This window comes from Helicoverpa zea, chromosome 1, assembly GCF_022581195.2.
Source record: "Helicoverpa zea isolate HzStark_Cry1AcR chromosome 1, ilHelZeax1.1, whole genome shotgun sequence".
NCBI classification, from domain to species: Eukaryota; Metazoa; Arthropoda; class Insecta; order Lepidoptera; family Noctuidae; genus Helicoverpa; species Helicoverpa zea.
Window position 1 is genome coordinate 129,159 of NC_061452.1, and position 11,022 is coordinate 140,180.

General features: G+C 48.0%; 2 protein-coding genes across 2 annotated transcripts; one reads left to right on the forward strand and one right to left on the reverse strand.

Moving 5' to 3' along the window:
- Nucleotides 1–446: 446 nt before the first annotated feature.
- LOC124632666 (integrator complex subunit 9) lies at nucleotides 447–5,575 on the reverse strand. The gene is made up of 7 exons (XM_047167600.1): nucleotides 5,347–5,575; nucleotides 5,068–5,259; nucleotides 3,582–4,076; nucleotides 2,985–3,455; nucleotides 2,039–2,141; nucleotides 1,197–1,871; nucleotides 447–1,007 (listed from the first exon to the last, which is right to left on the reverse strand). The coding sequence occupies exons 1-6, from the start codon at nucleotides 5,353–5,355 to the stop codon at nucleotides 1,216–1,218; spliced, it is 1,926 nt and encodes a 641-aa protein (XP_047023556.1). The 5' UTR covers nucleotides 5,356–5,575; the 3' UTR covers nucleotides 447–1,007; nucleotides 1,197–1,215.
- Nucleotides 5,576–9,719: 4,144 nt separating this feature from the next.
- On the forward strand, nucleotides 9,720–10,642 carry LOC124634079 (cytochrome b5-like). The gene has a single exon (XM_047169493.1). The coding sequence runs from the start codon at nucleotides 9,892–9,894 to the stop codon at nucleotides 10,273–10,275; it is 384 nt and encodes a 127-aa protein (XP_047025449.1). The 5' UTR covers nucleotides 9,720–9,891; the 3' UTR covers nucleotides 10,276–10,642.
- Nucleotides 10,643–11,022: the final 380 nt, after the last annotated feature.

Consider the following 11,022-nt stretch of genomic DNA (forward strand, 5'->3'; position numbering starts at 1 on the left):
TTGGGCAGATTGGTATACCCCACCAATAGCGATGTCATACATATCATTGGATAGGCCTTTTTATGTAGAACAACATTTACTATGACAGCTTTGCTGAAATATATTCGTCCGTTCTGAGATATAGATCAAAAACTGTGCAAAAGTTAAAGTTAACTTAATAATCTATCGATATCTCAAGTTTTTAGAAGAAAAACTAAGTTCCACTAAGTGTAAGTCTCCTGAGTTCTACCTGCTGTACCCCCTACGGTACCTACAATAGAACAAAGCTGTCGTAGTAAATGTTGTTCTACATAAAAAGGCCTATCCAATGATATGTATGACATCGCTATTGGTGGGGTATACCAATCTGCCCAATGTCCTTATTACTCAGACGTGCCGTAAGAAAAAAAATTCTCGTGTTATATCTTCGTTATTTTTTGTTACCGAGAGAAAATAAAAAATACGGGTTCATTATTTTAGTCATCATGTCTATTATAATATTTTAGTTTCGGCCCCAAAAACGGGCTCGATTATGCTAATTTAATTATGTGTCAATTGGATATCAACTGCTAATGGGTATGTAATGAGGAGGGATGATATGCATGCAACAAAGTGTGTGCTAAGTATGAATGTATATGGATGGAGAGGAAGTGGAAGACCTAGGAAAAGATGGATGGATTGCCTGAAAGATGACATGAATAGGAAGGGAGTGAGTGTCAGTATGACGAGTGACAGGGGAAAATGGAAGAGAATGACATATTGCGCCGACCCCAAGTAAAATTGGGAATAGGGCAGGAGCAAGAAGAAGGATATCAACTGCTACTTAAATAAGACCAATCATGTGCCAATGACATTCATATTGTTGTCTGTCATGGTGACACGTACACCAAACAGTCGGCAGAATAAAATAAAGTACAAGATATATTATATCAATATATATTAGAAAAGTAAGTAAGTGCACGGCGGCGGCTCGACAGCGGCACTAGACGTGCGGCAGGCGGCGGCGGCTCGACAGCGGCGCTACACGTGCGGCAGGCGGCGGCGCGGCTACACGTGCGGCAGGCGGCGGCGCGGCTACACGTGCGGCAGGCGGCGGCGCGGCTACACGTGCGGCAGGCGGCGGCGCGGCTACACGTGCGGCAGGCGGCGGCGCGGCTACACGTGCGGCAGGCGGCGGCGCGGCTACACGTGCGGCAGGCGGCGGCGCGGCTACACGTGCGGCAGGCGGCGGCGCGGCTACACGTGCGGCAGACAGGCGGCGAGCGCGCGGCGCAGCGCGTGGCGCACGGCGGCGTCGGCCTCGCAGAACACGTGCGTGGCGTGGCGCTCCACGTGCACCAGCGTGTCGTGGCGCGGCAGGTGCACGATGCAGCCGTCCGCCGTGCGCTCCACGCGCGCCTCCGCCACGCCCTCCCGCGCCAGCGCCCGCACCAGCGCCTCCACGTCCGGCGCCGCCCAGTCCAGGCGCGGCGCCTCGCGCGCGGCGCCCGGGCCCGGCGGCGGCACGTCCAGCGACACGCGGCGGTCGCGCACGCGCAGCGCGGCACACAGCGGCGCGGCGCGCAGCCCCGCGCGCACGTCCCGCGGCGCCAGGCGCGCCGCCAGCGCCGCCGACAGCGAGGCCCGCGCCAGCCCGCGCCGCGGCCCGCAGGCGCGCGCGGCCCCGCGCCGCAGCAGCACGGTGGGCACGTCGGCCGCGATGTGCGGGCGCGGGGCGGCGCCGCCGGCCGCCGCGGCGTACTGCTCGGGCAGCGCCAGCTCGCGCGGCCGCAGCTCGCGCACCAGCTTGTTGGCCTGCGAGTAGTTGAGCGACGTGTCGATGGGGCAGTGGAACGCCTTCATGGCGAGCGGCTGGAACGGCGCCAGCGCGTCCAGGTACGGGAAGTCGGGCTCTGCGAACGAACCGATCCCGTCAGTGAATATCGTTGACGCTTTGATCACAATAATAAGTACTCGAATGAAACTAAGGAAATTAACCTCATTTCTTCTGATATAAACTTAATTCTTATTTATTGACTGTTAAGTTCCTAAATAAAATCGTCATTAGATGACATCTGACCAGTGAATATGATGGCGTGAGCAGGGTTAGACGCCCACAGCTCGACGAGATGCACGGCGGCTCCGAAACGAAGACTCGGGTGTCCACAGAAGACGACGCAAGGCTGCACACACAATACTTATTAGTTCGCATATATGGACACTTTAGCTGATCCAAACTCTACTCGGCTAGGATAAAACCCATTGCAAAGAGAAGAACATACGACAAAAATATAAGAAAAATTATTTAAGAATGGTAAGAGGTCAGGAAGCGAGGAAGGTAAAAAAAAGTTTGAAGTCTAAAGGTCTCAGCACACATATGGGATCGGAAAGGGATCGTAACCGTAAAGCCTTTCGCCTCGCTGTCAACCAGGCGTCAACCTACCGTATGCACGTAACGAAAGCGTATCAGCAGCGCCTGTACGTCAACTCGGCTACGGCTAGGCGACACCGCGCTTACGCCTCGCCGCCCCCTGGTATGCTGTATTAAGCATCACCTAAGTCATATAAATATGGATATTTTCTCACTTCTTCAATAAGTTTCTCCCTTTGCATCGTTATTTTGTGTTTGAATCGAACTTAAAATTTTAAATAAAACATACGCGCAACACGAATGAAATACTCCTTGCGAATGGCGGCGTCTTTAGCAGGCAAGTCGCGGGAGGGGAAAGGGGAAAGGGTGGACGAAGAGATGTGAGCTCGGGTACGGAGAGACGTAAGCGCGGGGACGGAGAAACGTAAGCGCAGGGACGATGAGCCGTAAGCGCGGGAATTCAAGTTCGGAGCCTGTTCCGAGGCGAGGCGATTACGTTATTATTCCGATTAGTGTGCGTTGCAGTAGGGAGTTTAATACAAACCATTCTGAACGGCTCGAGGCGATACGGTGACGATCCCTTTCCGATCCCATATGTGTGCTGAGACCCTAACTCGTAGATAATAAAATATTTTAAATGTAAGCAGTAGGAGACCTGTCGGAAGTCAGCACTGAAGGCGTCGTCGTGCAGATGCCTCGCGTGCTTGAGGCGGCCGCCGCGAGCCAGCGCCGCGTGCGGGAACGGCTCCTCCGGCAGGTACACCCGCGCCTGCTTGCCCACCGACACCCACTCCGCCAGGATGTTGCTGTACGCCAGCGAGGAGTCGGCCACGGGCGACAGCACGTAGAGCGGCACGGCCGCCAGCCCCGCCTGGTCCAGGTGCGCCGACAGGCACTCCAGCAGGTCGTACAGCACGCCCGACGGGTACACGGGCAGCAGCACCGAGCCGCCCGCCCGCAGCGTCACGGCCGCGTGCACGCACAGGTCGCCCAGCATGTGGTCGGGGTTGTGCGCCGGCGTCTGCGTCAGCGCCGCCAGCACCAGCACGTCCGCGCCGCGCAGCGCCGCCTGGTTGATGGGCCGCGGGTGCGTCGTCAGCGTCGACGACCCGCTCACGTACGCCACCTGTCTCCGCAACCGGTACTGAGACCACTATCTCTTGCGCCCGATGGGTGCTCGGCTCGACTAATCATTTAATTTTCATCTCGTGCACACGTCGGTGTGAAAATAAAAATCAAGAGAAGAGGTCACCTTCTCGTGTGCGGAGCGCAGCACCCAGTTGGCGGAGCCGAGACAGAAGCCGGAGCTGACGGCCGTGGCGTCCAGCGCGCCGTACACGTCGACGCGCTCGTCGTAGCCCACCACGCGCACCCGCGCCAGCGCCCGCGCGATGTGCTCGCGCGCGAACAGGCGGCGCCAGGCGCGGGGCCGGGCCGCCAGCGCCAGCGGCGCGGGCAGCACGTGCAGCAGCTCCTTCCAGCGCCGCGCCGCGCCCGCGCCGCCCGCGCCCGCCAGCCACGAGCCCAGCTCCTCCAGGTAGAAGCGCCCGATCTGCAGCGTGGGCTCCGTCGCGTACACCTGGCCCTTGAAGCCCGTGTCTTCCGTGATGAACGGCAGTGCCAGCATGCACGTGTAGTTGGAGATCAGAATCACGTCCAGTTGGGAGAAGTCTACCACTTTGTCTAGCGGCGGACAGAACTCTGGAATACTGTCTACGAAAACACGTCCGCAGCAATCTTTTAATTCCTGCAACAAATAATAAGAAACAGATCTGAATGAATTACTGTTACTGTTACAGCCTTTTTATCGTCCCACTGCTGGGCACAGGCCTCCTCTCACATGGAGAAGGATTGAGCATTAATCACCACGTTTGCTCAATGCGGGTTGGTGATTTCAGACTATAGTCCAGGTTTCCTCAAGATGTTTTCCTTCACCTTTTTGTCAGCCATTGGTGTCCAAGATATACTTAGAGAGTACATACAAACTTAGAAAAGTTGCATTGGTACTTGCCTTACCTGGAATCGAACCCACACCCACATACTCGAGAGGTTGGTTCTTTAACCATTAGGCCACCACAACTTCCACAAGGAATGAATGAATTACACAAGGAACTAATTAAGCTGTCATCTGTAACTGCCAAAAACATGTGCCATGGCTACTCAGTTAATAGTTTCAAAGGTACTTTTGTATATTCATTACGGCATACCTAATTGTCTTTAGGCATTCAGTAAATTTTGCCATAATCACCCATTACAATTTACAATAATTTTATTTAGCGTTATTTCAGTTTTCTTAAAAAATTGTGATGGCCTCAACCACTCAAGTACAAGTGATTTCTTTATAATAGTTTCTGTTATATTGATATGATAGCCTGAAACACAGGTTTAAATAAACCTTGTTCAGTGGTCCTTATGTTTAGAATTAGAACTGTTTTTATTTTATTATTGCCTGTATGTAGATATTAGCCTAGATTAACTTAGTTTATCCGATTGTTATTATTAAGACAGTTTGTTTTACCTCAATGTCTAAGACATTTTAATTACTAATTCATGTAATCTATGTTTTCGTAAATAATTTTTTATTTTAAATTCGTGAGAGACATTACATTAATGTCTCTATAAGCTGCTATAAGCGACAGATCTTACAAGGTACAAAACCCCAAAAAGAACTTTCAAGATGGATGGATAAAACAGAATGTTTGTGTTGTGTAAACAAAAAGTAATGTTGAATAACAAACCCCCTCAAGCAGTGGATCGTTGAGGTGCGGCGGCGTGTAGTTGGGCAGCGAGGCGAGCCGCGTGCTGGGCACGGGCGGCAGCGGCAGGAAGTTGAGCACCGAGTGCGCCGACAGCCCGCAGTCCAGCATGATGAGCAGCTCCTTGAACGACAGCACGAAGCACGGCTTGGCCGCATCGCTGCTGAGGCAGTACTGCCGGCGTGCCGGTCGACAATCGCATTAGTGCACCAAGCCACTACATTTTACATTTAATCGATTCTACAAGTTATGAATACTTACAAGTTTCATATTTTCCTAAGAAGTCTAACCTAAAACTAATGTTTTCCTAACTTTACAATTACTTAATTTAAACTGAGGGTGTTAATACCACATTGTAATAGTATTTTTTGGAAAACACATTTTCATCCGCGTTGTATTGTCGTATCAATCAAAGAAACAAAATAAGTCAGTTATAAATATCAAAAACACAGGTCTTCATTTCATAAATAATGTTAAGTGTCATTTGTCAACCATATGTCAACTAGGTTTCTATCAACAAAAAAAGACCGCGTTCCGTTCCGCTTGCTATAAAGCGCGTAGGGTGTCCATAGTTAGCATTTTATTTGGTTTTATGTAAAAAAATGAAAAAAAAAATGATTTCTTTGGGAACGAGGGATTTTCTTTTTATTAAAAAAATGACTTGTCTAAGACTAGCTACTTACAACATAAACGGGTTAACCCCCAGCAAAAATGAAGCTCAACTCCTAATGATAGACCATAAACTAGATATACTACTTATATCAGAAGCACATTGTACTGCAAAATCCGAGGTGAAATTTCCAGATTATCATTGTTACCTAACAAGCCATCCTGATGGAAGAGCTCATGGCGGCTCAGCAATCATAATAAAAAAAAAAACATAAAGCACCACCTCTTACCAGCTTACAGAACCGACCATATACAAGCCACAACAATAGCTTTAGAAGATCAAACCGGAATCATACATATCTCAGCTGTATACTGCCCCCCCAGTCACAACATAAATGAGGCAATGTTCCCCCATTTTTTTGAAATGCTCGGTAATCGCTTCATCGTTGGAGGTAATTGGAATGCAAAACACGTTGGCTGGGGATCCAGGTTAACTACAACGCGTGGCAGGCAGTTAAAACTTAGCTTGGATCGTCACATCCTCAGTGCTGTAACCTCTGCTGAACCGATATACTGGCCTAGTGATCCCGCTAAAATCCCTGACCTAATTGACTTCTTCCTTACAAAAGGACTGTCTAGGAATTACATGAAACCAGAATCTTGTTACGATACCGCATCGGACCATACACCGGTCTTGTTAACTGTTAGTACAAAAGTAATTGAGAAACCATGCCCTCCTAAACTTTACAATAAGCAAACTGACTGGGAGTCGTTCAGAAACTTCATAAACGACAATATTCAATTAAAAGTCGCCCTGAAAACTCCAGAGGACATAGATAATGCAGCGGAATACATCACCTTATTGATACAAAGAGCGTGCTGGATTAACACTCCAGTAATGAATCAAGTCAAAAAGCTGACCAACTATCCATTGGAGGTCAAAAAAGCAGTGACTGAGAAAAGGAGGCTCCGTCGAATTTGGCAACAAAGTAGGCTGGAACAAGATAAGTCAGAATTCAACCGCGCAGCCAGAAACGTAAAAGACTTATTACAAAAATGGCATGACGACACACTGGAAATGCAGTTGGAGTCACTGACTGCTACTTCATCGTCTAACTACTCTCTGTGGAAGTTCACAAAAAACTACGCAAGGCCTACCAATTCTATCCCACCCCTTAGACGGGGCGATGGTTGGGCGAGAACTCCTCAACAGAAAGCAGACGCTTTTGCCGAGCATTTGGCAAATGTGTTCCGCCCAAATGACTCAGCTACCGACGCGTCCGAGGAGGATATCGATATAACGCTGAAACAAGATTTCCAATTAACTCCCCCTCCACGCCCAGCAACTGTCAGAGAAGTGTGGGCTGTTATTAGAAACTTGGCTAATAAAAAAGCTCCTGGTTTTGACTTAATAACTAAAGACGTCTTAATCCAGTTACCGAAAAAGGCAGTTGTATTTTTGACAACTCTTTATAATGGAGTTCTCAGAGTTCAATATTACCCACAGATTTGGAAAATATCTCAAATTCTGATGATACAGAAAGCGGGAAAATCGCCAACTGATGTCTCGTCTTACAGACCGATCAGCCTACTTCCGATTCTCTCAAAAGTTTTCGAAAAAGTCTTGCTCCACAGAATAATGCCTGTACTCGATGAAAATGGTATCATACCTTCTCACCAGTTTGGATTTAGATCTCATCACTCTACTGTCGAGCAGGTCCATAGGGTGTGTGACAGAATCAGAAAGTCTTTGGAGGAAAAACACTTTTGCTGTTCGGTATTCCTAGATATCCAGCAGGCATTTGATCGAGTTTGGCATAAGGGTTTACTGTTTAAGATCAAGGAATTTCTTCCCCACAGCTATTTTCTACTGCTTGAGTCCTACCTAACAGAACGAATCTTCCAGGTCAAAGAGTCGGAGGCAACATCTGAATTACTGAACCTCAAAGCTGGCATACCCCAAGGATCAGTAATGGGGCCCATACTGTACACTTTGTTCACTGCAGATCTACCAGAAGAAGATGGTGTGACTACCGCTACATTCGCTGACGACACGGCAATTTTAGCCAGTAGTAGTGACCCCACAGAGGCTTCACAAATTCTTCAAAGAGGACTTGACAAAATTTCAAAGTGGTTGCAAACCTGGAGAATTAAGGTCAGCGCTTCCAAATCTGTCCAGGTTACATTCACCCTACGTAGAGGCGACTGCCCACCTGTGATGCTTGACAATTCCATTCTACCCCACAAAGACACTGTGAGATACTTGGGCCTACACCTGGGTCGAAGACTCACCTGGAACCACCACTTGAAGACCAAAAGAGAGGAACTGAACATACGCTTTAAAAACTTCGCTTGGCTGTTGGGGAGAAATAGCAAGCTATCAACCGATAACAAACTTTTGATCTACAAAGCTATTCTAAAACCAATCTGGACATATGGAATACAACTATGGGGTAGTTGTAGTGCTTCCAATGTTTGTATCATTCAACGGATGCAAAATGCTATCTTAAGATGCATATGCAAGGTGCCCTGGTTTGTTAAAAACAGCGAAATCCACAGTCATGAAGTACATCCTAATGACCTGGCCGCAGGCCTCAAAACAAGATCCTAGCAAAAGCGACTAAAGAGAAAAGATATCTTGTCTCACACACTCTCATCAACATCGTCGTACAAGACATCTGCTTATAGTAGTAACTGATTGCATATTATAATTAAAACAAAAAAAAAAAAAAATTAAAAAAATCTTTTTCTAACTGGTGACTACATGGCGCTTACCTAAGTACGTGAATGCAAGGAACGGAACGTCATATCTTATCAAGGTCGTTTTTATCGAAACGTTTTTCGAACGTTTGTCGAAACGAAAAGTCGTGGTGGCCTAGTGGGTAAAGAACCAACCTTTCAAGTATGAGGGCACGGGTTCGATTCCAGGCCAGGCAAATATCAATGTAACTTTTCTAAGTTTGTACCTATGTACTTTCTAAGTATATCTTTGATACGAATGACTGTGTTTCGGATGGCAAGTTAAACTGTAGGTCCCGGCTGTTATTGACAGTCGTTACGGGTAGTCAGAAGCCAATAAGTCTAACACCAATCTAACCAAGGGGTGTTGGGTTGCCCGGGTAACTAGGTTGAGCACCTCAGCTGAATCCGGTTAGACTGGAAGCCGACCTCAACATAGTTGGGAAAAGGTTCGCAGGATGATGATGATAAAAACGAAACGTTTTGTCATCAACAATTAAAAAAATAGAAAATAGTAAATAAAAGAAGTCAGCAGTCAGATGACTATTATTCAAATCTCCCGAGAGATTTTGAAAGCGTGCTTTTTTCTAGGTCAAATACGTACAGAGGGCATGACCAAAACGATCAGTCATGCATGACTAATGTACCTAATAATGAGGTGTTCGGGTTCTTTAAGACATCTGACAACGATTTTTGGTATTACAAAAAAATGTCGGGTCCAAAGGCGCATAAGGGCGAAATCAAACGGTATCTAACGTTCCTCGTCCACCGCTCATTCCGTTATGGCACCTCTGTCTAACAAAACACATAGAATAGATACTACAGTACCTACAGTAAAAGCCCAAATAGAAAATTTTGTAAACTGAAATAAGCCGGTTGTGGAGTACGGTAGTAATAGTAATAGGCGTAACTGGATCGTTGCGAAGAACATTGCCAGTATTGCCACTCATATCATTGGTTCTTTACCCACAAGGCCACTTTTGTTCAGGTTATTACGAATATTTGAAAAAAAAATGTCCCTTTCCATGCTGATTTTAAGAAATGTTGAACAAATGTTCCGGTTTTTAATGTTCTGTTGTGTTAATCTGACGCACTGATTGATCGATCTTCAGAATAGCAAGTAGGTAAGTTTAATGCAACTTACAGTTATTACGATGTACCTATATTTTTGCATACCCACAAGTTTTCTGTATATTTTAATCGTAATTTACATCGATCGGTGATTTCCTATGTGCGTCGTACGTTATGTATACAATTTGCATATGGAAGGTAGGTAGTGTCATCGAGCACGACAGGTGGTGCGGATTCGGGCGGTCAGTCGACCACCGGCGCTTCTTAGCGAGAGTCTCCCGTGACACCCGAGCGATCCCGCGCCTCGAGCACCCGTGACCCCACACAGGCCAGTAGCGCAGTCACACAGTCTCCAGCCAGCCGCCGAGTGAGGTGCCCGCGCGCAACATGGCCGCTCAGTTCACGCGCAAGGAGGTCGAGGCGCGCAACCAGCGCGACAACGCCGCCATCATCATCGACAACGTGGTGTACGACGTGACGCCGTTCTTCGACGACCACCCGGGCGGCGTGGAGGTGCTGCTGGACAACGCGGGCAAGGACGCCTCGCAGTGCTTCCACGACGTGGGCCACAGCGAGATCGCGCTCGAGTGGCGCCAGCAGTTCGTGGCGGGCGAGGTGGTGCCGGAGGAGCACTGGCCGGTGCGCTCGCGCGACCAGCAGGCGCAGCAGGCGGCCGAGCCGCTCACGCTGGCCACGCTGCTCAGCGTGTGGGGGCCGCCGCTCGTGCTGGCCGCGCTCGCCGCGCTCTTCTACATGTACCTGTTCCCGTAGCCCGCGCTTATCACATTGCGCTGCAGTGCTTTACCACTCCATTTAACGGAACGAATGTGCAATTCTGGGAGAGTGGCAGTGGAAATATGGGTTAAAGGTGGGGTTTTGTGGTATATTCGGGGCCAGGAAAGTGTATTTAGCAGCAGTACCTAAGTATAGAAACACATGAAACTGGTTTACCGAATGTCATGTGGGCATCGACTGCAGCTGTGGCGGCTCTCGGCGCTCGTCATGCGGACGGAGCGCGGTGTAGTATACTTTGTGCATAGTTTAATAAATATAAATGTTAGCGAAATGTTGTAAGTACTTGCATAAAATTGTGATTTGTGTTGGTAATTTTTTTAAATGACGTAATTGAATGATTTTTTTAAGGGTTTTATTTCAAAAAGGTGAGATTTAGATTATACATATTGATAAATCGATACAAAGGTAGTCTTGATATCCTTGAAGGAGCCTTGAAGTATATAATTTTTTAACGAAATTTGCGAACAGACGGTCATTACGAGACGACTAATTTAGGTTATAACTATCTACCTTCTTGAATTATTTTATTTATCATGATTGGTATGATATTTGACCACAAACGGTCCATTGTAAAGCTAAGTGATTTATTTTGCGTGTGTGCGTGAGTGTGTTAGGGGTGCACGTGTCTGTGTGGGGGTGCTCGCTTTGCTCAAGGTGAGCCGCTCCGCTCACCACGTGCCGCGGCACATACCTACTACTACCTGCCGCATATAAAAACATGCG